This window comes from Crassostrea angulata, chromosome 6 (genome assembly GCF_025612915.1).
Source record: "Crassostrea angulata isolate pt1a10 chromosome 6, ASM2561291v2, whole genome shotgun sequence".
Taxonomy (NCBI): domain Eukaryota; kingdom Metazoa; phylum Mollusca; class Bivalvia; order Ostreida; family Ostreidae; genus Magallana; species Magallana angulata.
In genome coordinates, this window is record NC_069116.1 from 42727361 (window position 1) to 42754528 (window position 27168).

At 34.5% G+C, this 27168-nt stretch overlaps 2 protein-coding genes across 3 annotated transcripts; one reads left to right on the plus strand and one right to left on the minus strand.

The window, feature by feature from the left end:
• Positions 1 to 1790: 1790 nt before the first annotated feature.
• Positions 1791 to 15938, minus strand: LOC128190463 (sphingomyelin phosphodiesterase 3-like). 2 transcript variants are annotated; one of them, XM_052862529.1, is made up of 7 exons: positions 15816 to 15938; positions 14553 to 15359; positions 14354 to 14426; positions 14135 to 14275; positions 12919 to 13008; positions 5294 to 5529; positions 1791 to 2112 (listed from the first exon to the last, which is right to left on the minus strand). In XM_052862529.1, the coding sequence occupies exons 2-7, from the start codon at positions 15330 to 15332 to the stop codon at positions 2029 to 2031; spliced, it is 1404 nt and encodes a 467-aa protein (XP_052718489.1). In that variant the 5' UTR covers positions 15333 to 15359; positions 15816 to 15938; the 3' UTR covers positions 1791 to 2028. The 2 variants fall into 2 exon arrangements, with proteins under 2 accessions (XP_052718489.1, XP_052718490.1); XM_052862530.1 differs by lacking the exon at positions 15816 to 15938 and adding an exon at positions 15530 to 15674.
• LOC128190462 (glutathione synthetase-like) lies at positions 15881 to 27011 on the plus strand. Its single transcript, XM_052862528.1, has 13 exons — positions 15881 to 15954; positions 16093 to 16216; positions 16426 to 16612; positions 16754 to 16829; positions 17329 to 17504; positions 17800 to 17842; positions 17956 to 18029; positions 21181 to 21345; positions 21584 to 21653; positions 22016 to 22207; positions 22704 to 22785; positions 23135 to 23324; positions 25500 to 27011. Exons 2-13 carry the CDS (start codon positions 16129 to 16131, stop codon positions 25624 to 25626), a joined length of 1470 nt encoding a protein of 489 aa, XP_052718488.1. The 5' UTR covers positions 15881 to 15954; positions 16093 to 16128; the 3' UTR covers positions 25627 to 27011.
• The last annotated feature ends 157 nt before the right edge of the window (positions 27012 to 27168 follow it).

A 27168-nucleotide genomic window follows, 5' to 3' on the forward strand; every position in this document is an offset into this window, starting at 1 on the left:
TAGCAAATTTCGGTATTGGAGTGACAAATAAAAAGTGGCGTTAGTTGCTTCTTGATTGATAAGAATTCAAAAGACATTTGTCGTTTATCTTCCTCCGTAGTAAAATCCGTATTTATACTTACACAATAGTAAAAGGGGGTTCAGTAATAAGTAGCACCCATCAGGTTTTTTTAGCATGGATACTACGCTAGAGGAGTGACGAATTGCAGTGGTCCACATTTGGGATATGAACGATGATGCCATCATGGAACTATCACGTCGTATCCTTAGTGAACTTCAGAGGCGAACTGGACGCGGACAAATTATATAAAGCCTGAAATTATCATTTACTTTACTGAAAAATAAACTACAAAGTGTATTACCCCCGAAAAAAGGCGTAATAATGCCTTTTCAACAGCCATAACAACGAAAAAATATTAAAGAATCGTAACACGAATAATTGCATAACGCTTTTCCAAAAGATTTTTAAAAAGGCGTTAAAATGCAAATAATGCGTTTTAACGATAATTAAATGTCATATTAATTCTCTGTAGTAGGGAACATCTTTCCAAATGACGTAATAACGCAATTTTGCCTTTGGTGAGCGTTATAAGGCGAAAAAGACTTATAAAGCAAATAAAGGCATTAAAGCGCTTTCCCCAAAAAGAAAAAGTGCAAAAAGACGATAACACACTTTCCTAAAAGACATCAGTTATAACCCAATTTTCTTGCATTATAGGACTGTGGCAACGCACTTTGAAAAAATTACGCACTTCGAATTTTTTGTTCAAAGTGCTTTAAATTTTGGACCAAGTTAACCCACTTTGAAATTTTTGTTCAAAGTGCGTTATGAAGGTACATCAACATATTTTAGTATCGACACTCTTAACGCACTTTGAAAAAATATTTTTATATCACAAATTCTGGAAATGAATTTCTAATTTGTTGATAGTTTGATGATTTGTTAACACTCGTGAATCTAATTTAACGTTTTTAGAACGGGAATAGGGGTGGGGGTTAACCAAAGACACAGGTCAAATATCAGTGCATTATTTAATTGATTACAAGAGGGTCCCCTACCCTTCATTTTTCCTTCCAAAACATGTTATTCAGCAACTTTGGGTAAACATTTAAGATCGGAAAAAGAAATATGTTTTGTATAAGTACATGCAGTTTTATTGAAAAAATGTGCTGGCCGAACAATAAAATTTTTTTTTTTCAAAGTGCGTTGACTTGGTCCCAAAAATAACGCACTTAGAAAAAAATAATTTCAAAGTGCGTAATTTTTCAAAGTGCGTTGTAACATAGCACCTTTTATCCAAGGCGTTAACACGGCTTTTTCACATCTGAATGCCTTTCGTTTTATTTTTCATATTTGATAACATAACGATACATTTGAGTTCCCAGATTACCCCGGTTAGAATCAGATTCCAATTCCAGGAAGCTGTTTACAACTTTTTCAATGCCATCTTGCGCAGATCGGGGGCACATCCTGTCCAAGCTCCACGGCTATTTTGAAGATCGCAGATCATGTGTATATTTTCGAATGATTTTGTAACTTTAATTGATGAAATGCAGGTTCAGCACTGCTCAACGTTTTATAGAGATAGGAAGGGACAGAATTTCTATCTCTCAAAAGTAAATACAAATCACAAACAAAATGTTGTCCTGGAAACGGATTTTTGTTTTAAAATAAAAAAAATCTATAAAATATCATGGTAACAGGCTTTAGTTATCATCAAATGTCTGTCAAAATATCACGAATGCTTGCATTGATTGTACAGTATGTTCTTTCAATGGCTACATGTAAATACCCCTATTTGATCCTTTAATTGGTTAAATATCACAAAATGACAGATTTTATGGCTACAGGATTCTCTCAAATGTCTGTCATAAGATTGCATCACATTGATTTCTTGTAAAATGAAAAAATAATCTACAAACTAGTTCTTCTTAATGTAAGGTTTAAGGTAGTCTGCTAAAATATCACAAAATGCTAGCTGCAGGTGAGAAATTCTGGTTTTCTCAAAAGCTGTTCCATACATGGTATCACAAAGTGCTTATCGTCATGGTTACTGGTATATGGTCAGTCACTTGGGCCAATCTGGTCACAAAGGCATATTGTTCAACTTTCTGTAATAAAATATAACATCTCTTATTAAACATACATGTATTTACCACAATATAATTGAGCATATTTTTTTTCTTCAAATTGTCATTATCAAATCTATTTTCTGTAAAAGCAACAGGCACATTACACCATCAATTTGCATATGAGGTCCATGAGTCGTTACCCTAAGAATGTCGGTCATTTTAATCACTTTATTAAAATTGTGACACTAAATTATTTATAACATACCTAAAGCACTTCTATTTCTGCGTAAAACTTTACACTGTTTTCATTATTTTTTTCATTTCATAAATAAATAAGTGGGCAGTGAAAGCACCAATGAAGCGGAGACGGCCATTTTGAAACCTGGTCCTAGAGTCGTGACGTCAGATATAAACAAAACTTTAAGGCCAAAGCAATCTAAACATTCGTTTATAATGGACAATACTAACAACAATGAATTGCACAGTATAAAAAATTATGAAAATACATTTAACAATATTTAAAACTCTATTTAATTATAACAAATTGAATAATTTAAATAAACAGTAACACAATAAATCTATAAAAATAAATTGATAACAGTTAATACATGTAAATCCATCTTTTGAATTGATATGTTCTATTTATAAAGTATAATTGACAACAGATTTAACAATGCAATATTGGATAGTTGTATTAAAACAATATGATCACTCTTCTGTACAGTGAGGACAGAAGAAGGAGTCATTCCTCCTAACAAATCTGACAGGTGAGCAGTAAATTAAATGAACCCAGTGGTTGCATCTGTCACATTGTGCCCATTTAGTAAACACTAAAGAAACACAATTTCTGATCTGTTCTGGCTGCCATCTGTGACAAATGCAACAAAGCTTTGACGGATCAATGTTCTCAGCGTCACTGTCTGAATCACTGATGGCATCATCGGAAATCAAATTTATAGCCGATGGTCCTGGTTGTTGAGTCTCGTCAACAAAAACAATTTTCTTCTTAGGTTCAGCTTTCTTCACACTAGTTGACTTTCTTTTCCCATGTGATCCTTTCTGATTTCTTTCATGCTCCACCATTTTTTCAATTACTCCATCAGAAATTTCCTTCCCTGCCACTATCTTACTCAATGTTTTTCTCTCCTTGGTAACTGGCTCACTCTTTATTTCCTTCAAGTGTTTCTCTTTGTTCACTAATTCCATTACAAAACCTCCATTATCTTCCTCATTGTCTAAATTTTCCGCATCTTCATGTGTATTCTTTTCACTTGGTGTTGTGTTTGTAATTGGGCTAATTTGTTTAAACACCTCTGCTGGAGCCAGATATTCCATTCTGATCGCTTCAGGATTCAAAGGGTAGATACCTGATTTCCTGAATCCAGACTGAATATTTTCTGGAGAAAGTGCTCTAGTGTATGCCTTGCCAGCAACCTCACATACATTGTATCTGGTAATGGTAGCAGAGGACTCCCTCATCAATTTGTGGCACAGGTTGTTGTATATTTTCTCCAAGGGACCATAGCAAGAGACATCCATGGGCTGCAAGATGTGACTAGTATGTGCAGGTAAAATGAAGATAATTATGCCCTGCTCTTTTGCCCATTCTATCAGATCAACAGAAACATGGGAGCGATGTCCATCCAAAAGTAAAAGAACCTTTTGATTGTCACTTCGTGTACAAACTTCAAGAAATGGTTTTCTAAATATTCGCGGAATATAACACCATTTGACCAACCTGTTTCACTCACAGTCCCACTGGTTCCAGGAGATGCCCCATTTAATAACTCTGGTCTCATCCGCTTCCCTGGGAAAATAAAAAATGGTGGTATGGCAACCCCACTGGCACTTCCTCCTCCAAGAATGGTAATAGTTTTCCCCCGACCAGATGTGACAGCCTGTGGGCAGTATGTTGAATCACTCACAACTGAAGGGGGTTTGTGATCAATTGATATGCCCTTTTCATCTACATTGTAAATCAAATGAGGCTTGTCATGCATGTTGTGTGTTGAAAGGGTTTTTTCAAGATTCTTAAAGTACCCAGCAACTGTTTCTTTTGATGCCATCTTCGCTCGGGCATGTTCAAGCCCTCTTGGCTTTAACACTTTTAGTTCTGGCCATCTTTTAAGGAACCCCCTCATCCATTTCATGGTAAATGGTTTATCCATAGTTCTCTTCCCAAGGTGTACAGCATACTCAGATGCAATATTTACACACTCCTGTCGGGTGTAACCATACCCATAAGCTGCCATCGTCTTAAAATGTTGAACTAGGTTTGCCTCTTCAAAGCATTCCAGCACTGGGCTCTTCCCAAAAACTGCTGTCTCAGGATCCACTTTTTGAAGAACTCTATCTCTTAGAGTGGTGTCTGGCACTTGAAATATTTTTGATGCCTTTTTCACTGACATTTGATTTTCTTTCACCATTCTATAAGCATTTGTTAGAGCTGATGGAGAATATAACCTGTATTTTTTCTTTTTTGACGTGGGATTAACCTAACAAAAACACAAAAACAAAATAAAAAGGCTATAAGGAACTTTACTTCTTGTAACTAAAAATTATCTTTGTTTGGCCTTAGACATTCCAATCAGATCACATTACTTTCATTGACTGGATGTCAACAAAGGAGACAACCCCTGTTATATTCTTAAATTTTGGGTTTAAACGTGTATTTGACCATTTTCATTTGTGACTTTATTTGGTATTAAGTGATCTTAGCAAATAGTTGAAGATAAAAATTAAAATAAAAAATATTACCTGTTTTGACCGCATTGTCGGCTGCTGTATAGTAAAAAGTGACGTCACATATCGTAGTAAATTTTTTCTCAAGAAATGCGCAGCCTCGAACCAAATCTCGCGAGATACGCGAAGAAAACAAAAGGGACACGACTCTAGGACCGTGACGAATTTAGGACCTCCGACGATACATCTGCTTATTTTTTCCAATCCTGGTCACACAAATTCATATCTATTCCATAGTAAAAACCTCCTTTGATACAGGTTAATATAGGCAGATTTAGACTGTTTTCATCATAAAATGCATCGACAGTGAACCCACTTATAGACACAGGCAAAGGATTTTGATTCAATATAAACATAGTTTGTTGCATTTAATAAGTAAAAGATACATTTTACAATTAAGGAGAAAAAAACTTGACTTCACTATAAGCATGAATTTGTTATAACAGTGTTTGCTATAACTGAGTTTTACTGTACTTACAACATTGACATCTTTGTTGTATAAGACATAGTCTATCCTGCGTTTTCCATCACGCTCCTCATTTACTTTCCCTGTTTTGGGATGAGCGTTGTACACAAGATTAGAGAGTGTGGCTACTTCAACGTCAGCATCAAGTATGTACCTTCTCCGTTTTGCAGGATTTTTTAGAGACACCTTAAATTTCTCTGGGGTTGAAACATCCGCCTCCCATAAACATGACTGTCTCATTTCTGTACCTTTTGAAAAGAAATGTTTTCGTGAACTTGATTATGAATGATTGGCTCTCACTTTTCAATCATGAATATTATAAAAAGTGTGTCTTTTGTGATGAAATAAAGATGAAGTTCCTGATAAAAACAGCGTATTGTTGAGATGAATCTGCAAAATTTTCAAAAAAAAAAATGATGCAATCCAACCACAATCTTGGTTGAAATGATCAGAATTTCAAGACACAGTTGGAAATAAATACTCTAATAGCTGCAAAACTGTTGCTCTATGGGAAATTCCAGTTGACAGACAGTAGAGCTACAGTTTCATTCCTACAAAAAAACTGTAGTGAATATTTATTACGGAAAAAAAGTTGCGTACGGTTTTGGACTTACCTATTACCTAATTATTACATTCTGTGAGAGTTTTAATAATAAAAATCCCTATGACATTTTACTTTAGATGTCATTACTTTACTTGCCTCTGAATATCTTTTCAACACCCCTGTAAAATGAAATGGTATGATTTGTTAACAGGTAAAAATGGCAGCTTTTGATCCCGTAAAGAGTTTAACATATCTTAATTTTCGAGGTCAGTTACAACGTTTAAGAAAATGTTTGACGAAAGTAAAATGTCCCCCTCATCCAAGCATTCCCCCGGATGTGATGGATGAGGGGCATTCTTGGAAGACAGCCTGAGGCTGAGGAGTATCAAGTAGCATTATTTCCTGGCTATTATGCTCGGGATCGCCCTTCAAAAAAAAAAAAAAAAAAGCTAAAAACCTACCTGGAAGTGACGTCACATACCGTATAAATAGTGCTTCCATTGTGATAAACACTCATAATTTTAAAGCAGATTTATTGTCAAATATGTATTTTTATTTGAGGTGGGATAAACAATTCTCAAAACCCATACAGGGAGGGAACCTTGATACTCCTCAGCCTCAGGCTGTCTTCCAAGAATGCCCCTCATCCATCACATCCGGGGGAATGCTTGGATGAGGGGGACATTCTTTTCATCCAGCCTTCGGCATATCGGAGTATCAAGTAGCATCTTCAAAGTATTTGACAATAAATAAAAATCCTTCCAAGTAGAGAAGATTCTCAATCAATGATTTAAATAAACATAGACCATTTTAATAAATCAACTTTGGTTTCATCATGTGGAAACACAAAATTGCTTTATCATCTTAGCCACAAAACACATCAAATGTACCCATTATTTTCCCCACCAATTTCTATAATAATTGTCCATATTGTGGCTGCATGATTAATGTTTTCTCAGAAAATAATGTTTTAAAACCATTCTGCCTCATTTCTCTGTGATATACCGTAATAAAATACATTGTTGTAAAATCCAAACTATCTAATTTTCTGTCTGTAAGATGTTAATAGAAAGAAGAATGAATTGCATTCATTGAAATGTCAGATTTTACTGTCTGATATATAGGGTACATTATAATAAACATATAGTACAGCTATAATGTAATTAAATGTATGATCTTCAAGCTTCCAATGTAGTGTAGAAAACAAATGTTTTCTTCCTTGAATATAAAGTACCGGACGGTATTATATTCATGCATGATTAAGTTTTGCAACATAACTAAGGTACAATGACCCTCTGATCAGAAAAATATTTACTCTTCATTAATTACTTATATGTCAATCATTCTTTTATAAACTAAAATCATATTTATATATGCATGTATGTCCTATTTTGTCTAGCTCATATAGCTATATATTAGGATCAGTTAAGTTTTCTTTGAAACTTAGATATTATCAGTAAAAGCAATGGTATTCACTTGTGTACAGAAGGATGTCAGGTATAATCTTGTCTGATGCCTTTGAACATCAACGTTCCTTCCTTTGAAAATTCTTAAATCAATATCTATGACTTTCCTGGTATGTGGTATTTATACAAAAATCAAAATGCTAATCTTTCATAACACATCCATTCTGATATATTCATACACTGTACAACCAAACTCTGCATGAATTAATTAGTTTTAAGAAAACTTATTTCAAAACTTGCAATCTTTTCTAAATTTGATAATTATATCTTCAATATGAAATAGGTTAATATAAATGACCTATGTTAAGATTTTAACCTCTAGCTAGGTACTGTTTTCTCTTAAAGAATATGGAATTCATATTTCATTTTCCATAAATCTAATATATGTATCATTATAAACAATCTATTATTTACATATACATGTATATTAATGGAGTATATATAACTTTTCCCTATAAAGTGGGAACATTGTATGACATTAATTTTCTGTGTATTAACAATTTATGACAAGACATGAAATCTAATATTAAGTTCTTTGTAATGTCATTTTTTGGTCGTCAATATATCTATATTCATGTAATCACAATAAGACCAACAATTGGGAACTGTAAACAGGACTATTTTTGCCCCATTTTATTTTCTTAGATATTGTAAACATTTTTGTCCCAATTAAAACTTGCCCAGACAAAGCTTTGTTTATAGAGAGACAATGTAGGACATTGTAATTCGCCTAGTCTTCATTAATACACCCACTGGCAAAGAGACAAAAAATAAAACAGGAACAAATGTGTTCCCTGTAATCGTTCTTGGAATTTATGAATGATCAGATATGTTATATCTATGGTAACATTATTTACATATATGCCAGCAGCTAAATATGAGTAAACATTTCTTCAATAGTAAATATTGTACTATAATATCTTTGTCCTTTGATCAAGTGATATGATTAAACACAATCACTATCTTGAAATAACTTATTATAATCAAATTTCATATTAAATGAAGTAAGCGAAAGTATAAATCCTGTTAATTCATATATTCAATCAATATGACACAATTAGAAAATACAGAAAAAGAACTTTCTCAATCTTTTGCAAAAGAAATTCAATCATCTTTAATATTCAAAAGTTTTTCCCATCATTTTAATTTTCTGTTGCAGCTACTACATAGCCTTGTGTTCACACAATGTCTTAACACATATATCTGTAAAGTTAATATTTTCTAATCTATTCTGATTCAAATTCTGAATAATATGTACCAGAAACGTTCTAAAATCTGTTTTAAATATACTAAACACCATTAGCAAGTAAATACATGCAACATTTGTCTTTTCATGAAGACTTTAGTTCTGATGATAAGTTCTGAAGAGATAATCAATAATTATTCACATATACTGGAAACCATTCCAATGCAACAACTAATACATATATGGTAAGTATATAATAAATGTATGAAAATCAGTTTGTTCTTTGCTTTTTCTCAATATGAACATTGTAAACATGGTGCTAGCTAGTGTATCGTAATTCCAAATTAGAGTTACTCATGTAACCCATCTTGTATAAAGAGAATCTCAAAAAATCAAATTTCAGTGTCTCTAAATATATACCCGGTAATCAAACATAATCTCATGTTTCATATCGTATATTCAATACTCTATTCAATAACTTCTAACTGTATATTGCCAATTTACCATTCAATTATATCTCTTCCATTGCAATATTCTATTACAAATGTATTTTTACATTTATAATCCTTATCACTGGATTTTACTGATCTCCATTGACAATTTGCCTTGGTATAAAATTGCTTGACATATGGTAAAAGTTTAATTCACCAAATTCTTAAGATAGAAATAAAAGATGGTCACATATAGTCTCTTTCTTTAATATATACTGTACTCTTTCATTTCAATCTAATTGAGCATGTACCATACTTTGGTAATAAGTTTTAATGTTTATTTTTATTTTTATAACAAATAGGGTTATAGTGAACATTGTATTATTTCTGGATTTTCATTCTGACCACATTGATCCTCTTTCACTCTGAACCTTTTCTTTTGGTATTATATCTCAGGATTTCAGCAATGTATCAAACAACTTCATTTCTTTATATCATACAGTGTCATAACAATATTTATCAAGCCTTAGTTTCCATGACGTCTTCATTTAAATTAGCTTAAAATAACTTCATGTATGGTGTCTGAAATCAAATCATCTAAGTCAATAAATGTTTGGTTCTTTGTTCCTCATATCATCCTCATTAATCATATAATGATGTGCAGGTTTATGACTTTTGTAATAATTATGGATGCAAAAGACAATTAAATAGTAAAACCATATTAATTATTTGACTGAATACATGTACATTAATTACCGGTGCATGTACTTATTTTAAAAGTACTTTTCAAGTCAAGTATCCTAATGTTTGTTTGATTTCTCTCTATTACAAACTTAGACATATATATGGCTTTCATTCAAATTTTTTAATCAATACTGGTACTCCTGTTTTCAACATTCACTGTCACTTCAGTCAAACTTTATAACTCTTAACTCAAACTTTATATCTGAATAAAACTGCACAAACAATTGATACAATTCAAAACACTGCATGGATTGTCTCTTGCACCCATTACAAACAGTGATCAATTTAATTCTCTAATATTTTATGAATCAGTTCGTCTTTCAAAAAATTCATGATTCTCCAAGATTTTAAGCTTCTTTCTTCCAAACTTCACAACATGCACAACTTCGACTGTACAATGTAATATAAATAAATGTAATGAAAACAATCATCTTTTCTGTGACAATAACTTGAAAACACCATATATTATGTGTTATAGAAAACATACGTATACGTAAGCTTCTCATCCCAGAATTAAAACTTTTCACAGCCAATGTATTGCTCCGAGAAGCAAAATAAGTTCCTGTTCATTGGTGAAATTTCTTGTTTGGTCTTCAATGACACCAAATAATATTACTGATATCATCATCTGTACTTATTTCAACCATGTGCAAACTGATGCCTTAAATAGGCTACTTCTTTTTTATCATGATCAATAAACCAACATTAATCACAGGGGCTCGTCACGAAGTTTTTTCAACCTTTTATATATTATAACACCTCTATACTATAAAATACACAAGGGAGGAATCAAAACTCGAAAAAATCGCTACCTCCCGATTTCGGTCGCCTCGTATTAATTCTTCTCGGACGTTAAACCCTGCACTCTTGGTATCATTAGATCGGGAAAGGACCATAGTTTTTAGGAATACCTGCAAAATTTAAACATCGGCAACAATTTTAGAAGTTTTCACGCATTTTCTTCCAGTTTACTCTCCGGTGACACTTTCTTCGATCAGATGTTGCGCACCAAATTTATTCATGCGCTCTCATTGGTTAATTTTGTTGATCAAGATAAATCGTACGTTGACTCGTATTTTAGAGGGATATTCAAATGATGAGTGAAGAAGTTCTTATTACGTGGTGAGTATATGTATTAATTTTCATATTTATGTAGAAATATTTTAACCATACCTCGGAGATTCGGTAGGACGTGACAATGTATTTCTTGCATCAAAGCAAAATTGAATATCGTTTGAAAATCCCTCTATAATACAAGTCCTCGTACGAGTTACCTTGAGCAACATTGAATTGACCAATGAGAGCGCGACATCTGATCGAAGAAAGTGTCACCGGAGAATAAACTGGAAGAAAATGCGTGAAAACTTCTAAAATTGTTGCCGATGTTTAAATTTTGCAGGTATTCCTAAAAACTATGGTCCTTTCCCGATCTAATGATACCTAGAGTGCAGGGTTTAACGTCCGAGAAGAATTAATACGAGGCGACCGAAATCGGGAGGTAGCGATTTTTTCGAGTTTTGATTCCTCCCTTGTGTATTTTATAGTATAGAGGTGTAAAATATAAAAGGTTGAAAAAACTTCGTGACGAGCCCCTGTGCATTAATTTCATGTAATGTATTGCATCAGCCTGTTCCGATGTTCTAAATTGACATCTTCTTTCACCTACGTGATTTAGTACAGTTGTATTATTAACCTGACTGTTATTTTGTTCAAACTTCAGACCTTTGGTCATATTACTATGAGCATTACATTTTGTAAATTGTGGGTCGTAAACCAATTATCTCCAGTATCAGTCAGCAGTTAAGAGAAATTCCATCTCTTGTCTCATTTATATCCCTGATATTGAGATCAATAAAACCATAAGAAAAATCTGAACACAGCGTGTTCTAATTGTACTGTACTATTTAATATATACACAGCGTGTATATTATTCAACTTGCGGTGTAAAATCTTTTATATAGTCCAAGTTCTGAACACAACGTGTTTTATAAACTTACTATCAACCAATACACAACGTGTACTGTAAAACTTGCGGTAAAATATATTCACGACAAAATTCTGAACACAGCGTGTTCTTTTCGTGTATTCAACAAATACACAACGTGTATTGTACAACTTGAGTTGTAAAACCACATGAACCATGTGTAAAACGAAATGCACGGATTATCAATCCTTTCAAACCAAGACTTCGTCATTGGTAGATTTAATTCGTTTTCAAAGGCTTTACAAACCTTGCAACTAAGACCACGTCTTAGAAAATTTATTAACACCGCAATAACCATATAACCGACAAGGGCTCATGTCCCGATGTCGCCAGAAAAAATATGAGTGTTTATCACAATGGAAGCACTATTTATACGGTATGTGACGTCACTTCCAGGTAGGTTTTTAGCTTTTTTTTTTTTTTTTTGAAGGGCGATCCCGAGCATAATAGCCAGGAAATAATGCTACTTGATACTCCGATATGCCGAAGGCTGGATGAAAAGAATGCTGAATTAGTAGTAAAATCTCACGGAAACTTTTTTTTTGGGATGTGAAAATAATTACAGAATATATTCCTGAATTAGTTTAATAAGTCTAAATGCGTGCACAACATTTTTGTGCACAATAAATATAGAGTTAATATTTGTATTGATGGAACTGTAGCTCTATGATCCAGCAACCTTAAATCCTGCACAGCTACAGTTCTGCAGCCATCTTACTTTTTAACACAGTTATATAAAAATTGTTTTATTTGCCTAGTACATGTAGTCTCAAATTTGCCAGTTGACAAAAAGAGCAATTAACGAAAATAAAACAGGGGCCTGTATACAGTACCCTTACAAATATTTCCCTGTATAGAGTACTCTAGCTAATGCCATTGCAAGTTTTTCCTTTGTTTAGCGTCCACCCAAAACTCAAAAACTTATCTTTCTATCAGGAAAAAAACCCCACAAACCTTTGAAAAAAAACACAACTTTAAAAGTTCAACAAAATAAAATTTGTTATATATTTTTAAGTATTTTCTTCACTTTGTAACAAAAATAACAAATACCTACTATATGATTGCCATTTTGAATGTTGTTCTATTTGATTTCTGATCTGGATTTAAAAATGCGATCCTGAGCCCGACATATGAAAAAGCGATCTAATTTTATGAACAAAAATTGTATTTTTTTTAATTTTTACATCTCAAAACCAATCCGTCCGCGGACGCTAAACATAGAAAAAACTTGGAATGGCCTAACCTGGTTAACTACCAGTAAATGTTGAAGTTGTTTCATTACCTACAGTCCAGTCCTGGTCCTTACCCACAGTTTTACGAGCTGGGTCGACATACATACTAAAGAGTCTATGTTCTGAGAGACACTGGTCACCTGATATATACAATATAGATGTATAAATATATCAGTACAGGTAAATCGCTGAAGTGTAAGTCACCTGAAACATACCAAATACATGTAGTAATCTCAGCGAAATTCATTGAAACTGAAAATTTTTGACTGAAGTCTCTTCCGAAGAGACGTCAGTCAAAATTTTTCAGTCTTGAAAAATCTTGCTGAGATTAAGTATATGTAATATTGGTACATAAAGATATCAGCACAGGTAAGTAAACTGTCACCTGAACCCAAAATATACCATATAGGTGTATAAGTATACAAGCAAAAGCAAATACATGTAAAGCACTGGTCCGCTGAAATATACAGTATACTTGCTATGTATATGATTATGTAAACATAAATAAATCGATCGCTGGTAAACTTCAAAGCTAATGTATATCCATGTATAAGCGCAGGTAAATAAAATAAAATAAGGTAAATCACTGATCATCTCATCAGATAACAAGCATGCATGGAGGTTTGCTTGTCAATGAAGAAAAATACACGTAAAAGCATGCTTGACGTTCACTCCTCCCTGCCCTTGTCTCAAATTTATACATACATGTACTATAAAAATATTGGCAAAGGTCAATTAGTGGTCTCATTGAATATTGTAAATTAGATAAGTGTAAAAATATACATGTATAAGCATTGGTCGGATTAGGTATATGTAAATTACCCAGTCTCCTTTTTATGGATACCTGTCGATATTAATGTGGATAAAAGTACATCAAAATCAAAATACTTTGAATTCACTGTTTTAAAATTTACAAATTTTACAAGATTTAACCAAAAATATATGTTTTTAAATTTTTTGGAAAGGTAAAAATTATGATACATAGCCCTATCGGAATTTGAACTTATGAAGTATACAGATTCGTAGTTAATGCTCTAACCCTTTGTGCTAAACTGTTAGATAACAATTACGGGAGAAAGGTTTATAAAATTATGCTTGGTTCTATTGTTTATTTTACCGGTAATAGGAAATACGTCACAATATAAAGGTGTCCCATACCACCTTAAATGTTTACAAGCAAGAGCACAAGTAAATGACTGGTCATCTGAAGCAATATTATCAAAGTATGCATAGATCTTAAGATTATACAAAGACTGGGTGATATACCTGGTGATATGTTATCAAAGTTAAAGTCCCCACACAGGATGTCAAAGGTCACTATGTCACCTTGACCACTGGTCATTGCACGGAATTCCTTTGTCCAAAGTTGCACTTCATCTAATTGTTTCTGAATGATCGGGGTTTCACCTGGAAGAAAAAGTCCTTAATTTTTCCCATAGACTTGTAGTATATTATGAAATTAATAAATGTGCAATACATTCTTACCTTGGTATGCCTGTAGGTGTGTATTGAAGATGTAACCTACTTTGGTACCTTTACTTGTTTTTTCAAGCAATACCTTCAAATAAAAGTCAATCAATTTTATAAGCATCTGATCTTCAGCTAACAAATTTCACTTGTCGTTAAATTAATTCATCTCACATTTTACAAATGTTTGAAGCATAAAGTAGATGTTAATAAATACCTTGACCATTAGGAGTCCTTTTCCAGAAAACAAACACTGTTTGCAAGAATGACTGTATGTTTTAAAGCAAGCATCAAGTATTTCATATTTACTGACAAACATCAATCCACTATTAAATAAAAAGTAATTGTTATATAGGTTCGAGTTTCCCACATCATATATGATCCAAGGGTATATCTTATGAAGCTCATTGACTAAAGATCTGCTGTAGTCTCTGTGCCATGCTTCTTGTATACAAATAAAATCCATCCCGGGAAAGTTGGTAAGAATATGCTCCCTAGAGCTTGGTGCTTTGGGTTTAATTATGGATTGATCTTGATCTGCAATAATTCGCCACCCTATATTTTGAGCTCTCCAGGAAGTGTGAGAGAGATTGTTAAATCGAGACAGAAACTCGGGCAACAGACAGATGTTCATTGTCGAGATATTGTATCTATGACATTTCTGATGACATGTTGAGGTATCTGCATCTGTTTGTCCATGATCTTTTAATCTTACTGAGAGAATGTAGGAATTTCTGTATAAATGAAGGAGACACCGCAAGAAGAAAGCAACTATTGCTGGGACTAGAAGACAAATCAGTATGCTCAGATACAGAGGTAGGAGGGACAGGTTTTGGAGGTAGTGCATTAGCCCTACTACATGATTCCGTTCATGGGTGGTTGGGATAAAAATGGACACAATTTCACTGAGCCTCAAGAGGACCGGCCTAAGGATGAATTCTGACAGATCAAAAGCCCATTGTTGGTATCTGTGAGGAAATGGCGTCTTGTGCAACATATTCCTATTTCTTTCTACTGCAACATTCTGAAACAAGTGACATTATCATTCATAAACATTTTTTAAACTTTCGTGCATAACTGCATGTGCAATCTATATTATTATTATCTGAGTATTGCTAGTCTGCGACTCTTGATCTATATACAGGGATGACATTTCTCCCTCAATTAGCTTAATTATATGTGTAGCATAAAAACCTTTTATAAATCATTTTAGATTTCTCAGAAGCCTACATTACGGACACAGGCACTTGTTTCTGAGAAAACTTTTACCCTATAGTATATATTATACTATTGGGTAAATTATTTTCTCAGAAACAAGTGCCTGTGATTACGGACACGAAGTTGCAAAAACTTGTCAAGTCTACTTTCATTTCGGTTAACGTTTTGGCTTTAGCCTGTTTTTAATGTTGCCTTTACTAACTTATTCGTTGTTTTTAATGGCATGAATATCAAGATTTTAAACCTATTAGGCTAAACATACCTTCGCTTGGTTATATCACATGCTCATATGAACGAACTACTGTACTTTCACTTTCTGTTTCGTAGCTTTCGATTTGTTCCGGTTGATGGCTGTATTTCACGAATCAACGTCTTGTGAAAAATTTGTTATGCATAAATAAGTAAACCTTTGTTTATATAAGTACTGAGACTGTCAATCGTCCATGCATTAATTCATGATTAAGATGATGATCTAGATGATGAACTGAAGATGATGTTCTAGATTTTATACGTTGAAACGTTTCAATGCTTATGAACAGGTCCAGGCATTCAAGCTTGGTACACTATCCTACAGTATGGCGACTCTTTTGGAAGGTTCAAAAATTGAAGAAAAGAAACTACAGGAAATTATAGCATCAGCTATTGATCGAGCCCTGATTAATGGTACATGTATGATTTAAAACGGTTAAACAGTGAATTTCGAGAAAATCAACAGTTGCTAAGATTATATTATCCCATAGTTTTGTTATTTCTGTATGAAATTTATTTCTGTCCTGTCTTTTTGGTTATATATTAGTAAAGCTATTATGGTAAGTGTAGACATAGGTACATGTGCATGTACCACTATATAAACAGTAAATATTTCGTTACAGGGGCATTAATGAGGACAAAAGAAAATCCTGGATCCTCCACTGTTGTCAATCATGCTCCTTTCACTCTGTATCCATCTGTCGTTCCTCAGAGTTTGTTGGAACATGCCAAGGGAATCCATAAGTCCTTTAACCTTTTGATGCATCGCGTTGCCCATGATCACCAATTTCTAGAGCAGGCTTTACAGAAGTATGAGAATGGTGCACATTAATTAAGTTTGGCAGAATGGTTACTTAAATATCTTTATTTTCTTTAACAGTCATTCCAGAAAAATGTCTAGTTAATGTTTTTATTAAGCTTTGTCCACAGTTTTATTTTAATATATTTCAGTGTAATCAAAGTGGATGACTTCACCAGACAATTGTGGGAGATTTACATCAGTGTGAGAGAGGAGGGCATTACTCAGGTACACTGTAATAGACTTGGTGAAACATTAAACAGTTCAACTCTGGCCTGCATGTCCAGTAAATATTACATCTGAAGAAATGTATCGTTTAGTTAGTCTTGTTATAAAGAAATAGAAATCAGAATCACACAGTAATATTGTCAATCTTTTGCATGTATCAGTGCATTCATAATACACTGTAGTGTGTAACGGGATGTGAGAAATAACGATCGACCAGACAGGGTACAAATGGGGGCCCTTTTAATTTCTAGTCAGGTGCTCTCCTAACTGAGCTACATGTATCTAGCGACTGTTCTCTTCTCGGATCGGTCTAACTGTCAGGAGTGTTTCCGCTCATTAATTAAAGATGTGTTTCATTGTTCTTCATCATAAATATATTTAAGTCTAGTATATATTCATTTTATGTGTTATAAACGAAAACAGAATGATATATGAAATCTATAAAATGGGGATAGTTTGAATTATAGTTGTTTTGTACAATTTCATTTTTCATCTGTAGCCAGTATCACTGGGCCTGTTTAGGAATGATTTCATGATGGACACAAAGAAGATGGAGAAGAATAATGACTGCTCCCTTTCTCAAGTGGGCGAGCATGCCAAACTCAAACAGATCGAGTTCAACACCATCGCCTCGAGCTTTGCTGGCCTGGTAGGAGCTCTGTCTGATGTACACAGGTAAACATGTAGGCTAGGGTGTAGAGTTAATAACTTATTGAACTGATATGTTTGAAAAATTAATTTTAGATTTCCTCATCATAGAATATAAAGGAATCGCACATCTCCTAAGGAATTTTCTAAACCAACATACTGTAGGTAACTGGGAATGCTTTGTAAAGAAAGGTTTAAAATTCAGGTTTTAAATTGGTAAAATGGCTTGGCTCTTGTAGTGATTGATAGTCTAATTAAATGCAATATTGCTTTTATTATTCATTACAATTTTTTTTTTATGAAATATTTATTCATTTTATAGATACACAGTGAAAAAAGCAAAGATTAAGTGCACAAAAAACCAGGTACTGTAGGAAATTAGCAGAGCCTTAAAAAAACAACATGAGTGTCTAACTGATAATAGATTTTTTTTTCAATTTCATTGATCCATTGATATGGTTTGTTTATGTATTTTCAGCTACCAAGGAATGACCCAGCTTTAGGACTTTGTCAAGGATTAGTGAAAGCGTGGCAACATTATGGGAACAAAAAGTAACTGATTGAATCATCATTTTTTTTAGTATACATGCAGTCTCATTACTGCAGCGGTGTATGCATACAAATTGAGTAACGTTTGTGACATCATAATAAAACTTGTCATTTTAACCTTTGAGTAATCAGTGATTAGTTGTTGCATTTAGAGGCATTTAAAGATCTTAATGGGAAAACACAGTAGAATGTAAATATTAGAAATTGTATTTCTCTGTCTCTCTCTCTCTCTGTCTCTCTCTCTCTGTCTCTCTCTCTCTCTCTCTCTCTCTCTCTCTCTCTCATACCTTAATTAAATGTAATCGTTACTGGGTATTATACATGTATAGTATTTATGTATACCAATTAAAGTCCATCATATATTCCAGAGCATCTCATTAGCTCACCTGAGCTGAAAGCTCAAGTGAGCTATTCTGATCACATTTTGTCTGTCGTCCTTCTGTCTGTCTGTCTGTCTGTCCGTCCATCCGTCCGTCTGTCCATCTGTCCGTCTGTCTGTAAACTTTTCACATTTTCAACATCTTCTCAAGAACCACTGGGCCAATTTCAACCAAACTTGGCACAAAGCATCCTTAGCCTAAGGGGATTTAAAGTTGTGAAAATTAAGGACCACGCCCTTTTGCAAAGGGAGATAATTAGGAATTTATGAAAATTTTCAAGAAATTTTCAAAAACCTTCTTCTCATGAACCATAAGACCAGGAAAGCTGAAACTTGTGTGGAAGCATCCTCAGGTAGTGTAGATTCTAATTTGTGAAATTCATGACCCCCGGGGGTAGGGTGGGGCCACAATGGGGGGTCAAAGTTTTACATAGGAATATATAGAGTAAATCTTTAAAAATCTTCTTCTCATGAACCATAAGACCAGGAAAGCCGAAACTTGTGTGGAAGCATCCTCAGGTAGTGTAGATTCTAATTTGTGAAATTCATGACCCCCGGGGGTAGGGTGGGGCCACAATGGGGGGTTGAAATTTAAGATAGGAATATATAGAATTCTAATTTGTGAAATTCATGACCCTCGGGGGTAGGGTTGGGCCACAATGGAAGGTCGAAGTTTTACATAGGAATATACAGAGTAAATCTTTAAAAATCTTCTTCTCATGAACCATAAGACCAGGAAAACTGAAACTTGTGTGGAAGCATCCTCAGGTAGTGTAGATTCATTGTTGTGAAAATCATGACCCCCGGGGGTAGGGTGGGGCCACAATGGGGGGTCGAAATTTAACAAAGGAATATATAGAGTAAATCTTTAAAAAACTCCTTCTCATGAACCATAAGACCAGGAAAGCTGAAACTTGTGTGGAAGCATCCTCAGGTAGTGTAGATTCATAGTTGTGAAAATCATAACCCCCGAGGGTAGGCTGGGGCCTTATTGGTTGGTTGAAGTTATACATAGGAATATATAGAGTAAATCTTTAAAAATCTTTTTCTCAGAAACTAATTAGCAAGAAAAGCTGAAACTTGACTGGAAGCATCCTCAGGTAGTGTAGATTCAAAGTTGTAAAAATCATGACCCCCAGGGGTAGGGTGGGGCCACAATGGGGGGGTCGAAGTTTTACATAGGAATATATAGAGTAAATCTTTAAAAATCTTCTTCTCAGAAACTAATCAGCCAGGAAAGCTGAAACTTGTGTGAAAGCATCCTCAGGTAGTGTAGATACAAAGTTGTGAAAATCATGATCCCCGGGGGTAGGGTGGGGCCACAATGGGGTGTCGAAGTTTTACATAGGAATATATAGAGTAAATCTTTAAAAATCTTCTTCTCAGAAACTAATCAGCCAGGAAAGCTGAAACTTGTGTGGAAGCATCCTCAGGTAGTGTAGATTCATAGTTGTGAAAATCATGATCCCCGGGGGTAGGGTGGGGCCACAATGGGGTGTCGAAGTTTTACATAGGAATATATAGAGTAAATCTTTAAAAATCTTCTTCTCAGAAACTAATCAGCCAGGAAAGCTGAAACTTGTGTGGAAGCATCCTCAGGTAGTGTAGATTCATAGTTGTGAAAATCATGATCCCTGGGAGTAGGGTGGGGCCACAATGGGGTGTCGAAGTTTTAACATAGGAATATATAAAGTAAATCTTTAAAAATCTTCTTCTCAGAAACTAATCAGCCAGGAAAGCTGAAACTTGTGTGGAAGCATCATCAGGTAGTGTAAATTCATTGTTGTGAAAATCATGACCCCCGAGGGTAGGGTGGGGCCACAATGGAAGGTCGAAGTTTTACGTAGGAATATATAGAGTAAATCTTTAAAAATCTTCTTCTCAGAAACTAATCAGCCAGGTAAGCTGAAACTTATGTGGAAGCGTCCTCAGGTAGTATAAATTCAAAGTTGTGAAAATCATGATCCCCGGGGGTGGGGTGGGGCCACAATGGGGGGGGGGTCAAAGTTTAACAAAGGAATATATATGCTAAATCTTTAAAAATCTTCTTCTCAGAAACTAATCAGCCAGATGATTCTTTATAATTGTTAAGACTTTGGCCCCAGGACAATTCTTTGGCCTCACAAGAAGGTTCAGAGTTTGATGTACGTTTATATCCCATATATAAACAATTGTTAAGGATCTTTTTGAGAACTGCAATACTCAACATATGATATGACTATAAAATCATCCTGTTAGAAAAGGGACTAATGATTATAAACATAAGAATATCCAGGGGGAAAATGGATTTTATTTATACAGGATCTACATGTATTATTGTACATTGTCCAGATAGTTTGTATTATGACTCCATTAATCTGATTTTATCATACCTATTGTTCCTCAGGTGAGCGATGTGGCCCATGGGCCTCTTGTTTTGAAATTGATATATCAGTTCACATTATTTTTAAGCACTGTATTAGTTAGAAAATAGAGCTTTACAATGTCAGCATGTAGTCAAACGGGTATTGTGGAATCATTAAATTTTGTGGTGGCTCAATTTTCATGGAATTCATGGTTACCTCTCATCCATGAATTAAAATTCTCCATGATTTAAGTAAATAAGGGACATATTTCCTTTGTACGTATTAGAGAAAACATGAAATTACGTCCCAGTGAACCTGTCAAAAATAAACAATCCATGAAAATTGCCCCCCCCCCCCCCCCCCAACAAATTTTAATGATTCCACAGTATTTAGATATACTGTAACACATCTTTGGGGTGTTTTCTTCCAGTGCAGCCATCTTGTTTGTGTCAAGCATCCCAGAGCGAAACCGATTGGATCACACGTGGATGGAGAAGAAAATCTTTGATTTGGACCAATCAATAGACGTCTTATATTGTAACTTGAAATCTCTGTCTTCACTTATGTCTCTTGGGAGAGACAAAGCACTTTTTCTGTGAGTATTGAGTGTTCTAAAAGGTAAAATAAAAAAAAAGTGATTTGTAAATGCATTCACAGTATTTACCATTATTCCGAAATAATGATAAAAAAAAAATCACAGATCATGATCCCCTCATCCCCTTATTCACAAAGATGATATTTTTCAAGTTACGTTTAGGTAGACATATATTCAGCCTGTCTATTCCAGGAACACTTTGTGTAATCAGTGATAAGCTGAACATTTCCTTTTACAGAAACAATACTGAAATAGCTGTGGTGTACTTCAGAGAAGGATACTCCCCAGATCATTATAGCAGTCAAAAGGTAAGAGTAGAATCACTTCACATACACAAATACCGTGTAGTGATGCCTTGTGTATTGATGCGCAAAATTGATCAGTTACATGATTATGAGCACACATTCTGTATGATTGTATGAACTATTTATTTTACATACAGTAAAAAGACATCAGAATTTCATATAGTAACATTTTTCAGTGTCTTTGTCTGTGGTGACACTATACAAATCGATTTTGTAATGTGGTTTACTGGGGTATACAATATGCATGTATATGTACATATACTTTCTACTACTTGTACTGTATGTATTTAATAACTTTAACATTTTTATTTTATTTTAATAGTACTGTTACTTGCATAATCTTTATCAAGTTAGTTTTGCTTCAGGAGTGGAGTGCAAGACTTGATATAGAAAGGTCCAAAGCCATCAAATGTCCCTCAATCCACTATCAACTAGCTGGAACTAAAAAAATCCAGCAGGAGCTGGCAAGAGAGGGCGCCGTAGAGCGGTTTGTCAGCGATGAGAAGGAGGCTGCCAAGATTCGATCTGTGTTTGCTGGGCAGTACAGTCTAGATCTGGTAAGCAAAGGGAGATAAATCACAATGTACATTAGGAAAAAAATGCTGGTAAGTAAAGGGAGATGAATAGTGTTGTTATCTATGGTTACGGTACATAGAAAACATATAACTTGTAAAAATAGAAAAACGAGTAACTCAAAAAAATACATATTGCATTTAAAGGAAAAGAAATTAATCAGGATATTGATTATGTGTGTTCAAGGGAGACAACTTACCATATTAAATTATTTTTGAAAGTGAAGAACAGTCCAGCTTATATGTGCTTAATATTTCTTTTGTACATAAACATATAATAATGATAAACTAAATCAGGTACATTAAACCAAATAAAGTTTACAATGAAAATAAATTCTCAAATCTGAATATTTTTAATCTTAAGCTCACCTCAACATTGACTGTTGAAACGATTGGATCTCTAGTATGTTTCATTTAATCTTATTTTAAAGTTCATTTAATAATGTAGATGCTAAAAAAGTGAATAACTTTTACTGATTAGGACCCTGATGGAGACAGAAATGCAGAGACAGCCATAAACAATCCTGGAGATTATGTGCTGAAACCTCAGAGAGAGGGTGGAGGTAAGAGAAAGGTCATCCATCTCATCTGCAAAGAATTGGAGCATTTATATAAAACTCTCAAGAAGTCCTTGAATTTTTGTTCATATAAGAATCTTACTGAGTCATTGAGATTTAGTTTCCATATTTTTGGTGCAGTATGGATGGGTGAGATTCACAAGTGTACATCAGTTAGTCGGACTGATATAAAGACTGGTGCTAGATAGTTTAGTTAGTAGAGCATCCGACTAGAGATTCAGGGGGCCTGGGTTTGAATCCCAGACAGGATATGTCATTATTTCTCCCATTCTGTTACACATGAATGCATGCAACAGCTGACTTTCATTTATATCTACTGTTTTGTTTGTGGTAGGCAACAACCATTATGATGATGAGATCAAGACCCTGCTAACAGAGCTGAAGGATGACAAGATGAGAGCGGGGTACATACTGATGGAGAAGATCTACCCGTGGGTCCAGAAGAACTACTTGATCAAGACTGGGGAGAGCATCGACCTGAGGGAGGTGGTCAGCGAGATCGGAATCTATGGGACCATCATAGGGTAACTATCGCTGTAATCTATGTGACCATATATGGTAACTACCGCAGTAATCTATGGGACCATTATAGGGTAACTACCGCAGTAATCTATGGGACCATTATAGGGTAACTACCTCAGTAATCTATGGGACCATTATAGGGTAAATACCTCAGTAATCTATGGGACCATTATAGGGTAACTACCCCTGTAATCTATGGGACCATTATAGGGTAACTACTGCTGTAATCTATGGGACCATTATAGGGTAACTACCCCTGTAATCTATGGGACCATTATAGGGTAACTACCTCAGTAATCTATGGGACCATTATAGGGTAACTACCACTGTAATCTATGGGACCATTATAGGGTAACTACCACTGTAATCTATGGAACCATTATAGGGTAACTACCACTGTAATCTATGGGACCATTATAGGGTAACTACCGCAGTAATCTATGGGACCGTTATAGGGTAACTACCCCTGTAATCTATGGGACCATTATAGGGTAACTACCGCTGTAATCTATGGGACCGTTATAGGGTAACTACCACAGTAATCTATGGGACCATATAGGGTAACTACCGCAATAATCTATGGGACCATTATAGGGTAACTACCACAGTAATCTATGGGATCATATAGGGTAACTACCGCTGTAATCTATGGGACCATTATAGGGTAACTACCGCAGTAATCTATGGGACCATTATAGGGTAACTACCACAGTAATCTATGGGACCATATAGGGTAACTACCACAGTAATCTATGGGACCATATAGGGTAACTACCACAGTAATCTATGGGACCATTATAGGGTAACTACAGCTGTAATCTATGGGACCATTATAGGGCAACTACCGCAGTAATCTATGGGACCATTATAGGGTAACTACCCCTGTAATCTATGGGACCATTATAGGGTAACTACCACAGTAATCTATGGGACCATATAGGGTAACTACCACTGTAATCTATGGGACCATTATAGGGTAACTACTGCAGTAATCTATGGGACCATTATAGGGTAACTACCCCTGTAATCTAAGGGACCATTATAGGGTAAATACCTCAGTAATCTATGGGACCATATTAGGGTAACTACCTCAGTAATCTATGGGACCATTATAGGGTAACTACCCCTGTAATCTATGGGACCATTATAGGGTAACTACCGCTGTAATCTATGGGACCATTATAGGGTAAATACCCCTGTAATCTATGGGACCATTATAGGGTAACTACCACAGTAATCTATGGGACCATTATAGGGTAACTACCCCTGTAATCTATGGGACCATATAGGGTAACTACCACAGTAATCTATGGGACCATTATAGGGTAACTACCACAGTAATCTATGGGACCATATAGGGTAACTACCACAGTAATCTATGGGACCATATAGGGTAACTAACACAGTAATCTATGGGACCATTATAGGGTAACTACCACAGTAATCTATGGGACCATTATAGGGTAACTACCACAGTAATCTATGGGACCATATAGGGTAACTACCGCTGTAATCTATAGGACCATTATAAGGTAACTACTGCAGTAATCTATGGGACCATTATAGGGTAACTACCACAGTAATCTATGGGACCATATAGGGTAACTACCGCAGTAATCTATGGGACCATTATAGGGTAACTTCCGCAGTAATCTATGGGACCATTATAGGGCAACTACCGCAGTAATCTATGGGACCATTATAGGGTAACTAACGCAGTAATCTATGGGACTATTATAAGGTAACTACTGCTGGAGCTGAATAAAATAATATGTTAGAAATCTATGGGACCACCATAGGGTAACTACTGTGGTATTTATATTCAAGGGTATCAATTGTCGTGGATGAAGTGAATATCACATTTTCAAGGATACATAAATTCGTGGCCAATGACCCTATCAATACAAGATGTCAATAGAGGTTATTTTTTACCCATGTATCTGTAATTTTCACCCTTTTACACATGTAAACAATTTGGCACCATCTTGAATTCGCCAAGACCCAGTATGTTTATTGCTGAAATTTGCCAAGTCTTAAATTTACCTGTCTGACAACAAAGGCAAAAGGAGCGAAAATAAAATGGGGGCTAATATTTCCCTGTATGCAGTATTTATTTTTTACAAAGGATTGTTTGAAATAAATTTTTCATACCATACAATTACTTGATTTTTTTGTAGAACGGCTGATGAGGTGATAGAGAACAACGAAGCAGGGCATTTGATGCGGACCAAGTACCTGGGGGTCAATGAAGGAGGGGTCAACACGGGGTTTTCCTGCCTAGACACGCCCTTCCTCATTGAGTGACCATTTACCAGTCATTTAGAGAATCTTTATATAAGTAAACAGATACCTCAAGATCTTGAATTATCCTTTCTTCATGAGAACTTATCTGCTTTAGTCAATGTTAATTTAAAGCATAGAATCTCCTTACTTTTACCTTTATATCTTTTATTGTTTTTCTCTTTAATAAGTGAATTCGATGACAATAAAGTACGGTATTTCTCTAAATCATCCCAAATATGTAGAGCAGAACTTTTGGTACATGTAAAAGAAAAAACAGGTTATAAATATGTTTTGTAAGGAAATTTATTCTGGATAAGTTTGTTGAAGAAATATCTGATAGGTGTGTGTACATTAGGGAAATGCATTGCGATAAATTGCATCATACTAGGCCAAAAGGGCATTTATTGTATTGTGTGATGGTTACCATCAGCTACAGTACATGCATTATATGTAGTGTTTATGGAGTTGATTTTTCACTACCAATTTATACGATTACACTGAATCTTGATACAGTAAAACACGGTTATAGCGAACATGCTTATAATGAATTTACACTTACAGCGAAGTGATTTTCATTCCCCTTTACTGTATTACATGTTGTAAACTTGACGGATATAACGAATTACGCTTATAACGAAGCAATTTCGCCCGTCCCTGGCGTTCGTTATAACCGTGTTTTACTGTATTGCAAAAATTTGTTGCAAGAAAACTGAATTGCATAATTTGCATAGTATGTTTGGACCATGTTTCTGCATTGATGTCGGGCCAATTCAATATTAACTGCCAATGTATATATTTTTCAAGTCTTCATTAGGTGCTTTGAATTCCTCTCCAGCAAAGAATCCTACTTGGATTTGATGGAATAAATGTTGTTTGCATTGTATGTACTATATACATATTTAGTTACATGATATTTTGATTGATGCTGATGTTACGAAAAGTAATGTTGTACCTGTGGGTTTTTTTTTCTTTGAAATTTAAACTGTTTTCTAGATTTATTTGTACTTTTATCATTTGATTTAACTTTTTTTACATAAAAAATATATGTATTGGTGAAATTTTTTTGACAATACACGTACGGTATATCATTTATTGTTTTTTAAAGCAAAAAAAAAAATTCTAAAATCAGTAAAAAGAAAATCGTGTGTATTTTTTAGTTTAATCTCATTGTCATATCTTGCAGTTTAGTAGCCTCCTCCTTTTTTTCATGAGGTACCTCAAAGTATTCAAACTAATTTTTAAAATTGCAATGTATATCAAAATACAGATTGTACTCCTGCTTGGAAGTGAACTTCAAAAAAATTGTTAACTCAACTGTTTTTTTTTACAAGCTAATAACTAATACAGTATACATATTCAATTACCATAGGTTTATATATGATGCATTATGTTCTAGCCCCTTTAAAGTGTTTATGAAGTTTGCTTTTAATTATGACAAATTTTGATGAATTAAAAATTATGATTGCCTTGTTATCATCCTTTAAACATGTATTTAAAATCAACGGCTGAAATACACTTTTTAATCATTTTAAGCATATCAGTTATTGTAATCATGATATATTT

Bases quoted from the DNA above. Each gene is read 5' to 3' on its own strand.
- LOC128190462 (XM_052862528.1), top strand. From the start codon at position 16,129: ATGGCGACTCTTTTGGAAGGTTCAAAAATTGAAGAAAAGAAACTACAG. The intron at 16,830-17,328 runs GTACACTGTAAT...TTTCATCTGTAG, and splicing joins GAGAGGAGGGCATTACTCAG to CCAGTATCACTGGGCCTGTT. The intron at 22,208-22,703 runs GTAAGCAAAGGG...TTTACTGATTAG, and splicing joins GGCAGTACAGTCTAGATCTG to GACCCTGATGGAGACAGAAA.
- LOC128190463 (XM_052862529.1), bottom strand. From the start codon at position 15,332: ATGTTGCACAAGACGCCATTTCCTCACAGATACCAACAATGGGCTTTT. The intron at 14,427-14,552 runs GTATTTATTAAC...TTTTATTTGAAG, and splicing joins AAGGACTCCTAATGGTCAAG to GTATTGCTTGAAAAAACAAG. The intron at 14,276-14,353 runs GTAAGAATGTAT...TTTTTCTTCCAG, and splicing joins ACACCTACAGGCATACCAAG to GTGAAACCCCGATCATTCAG.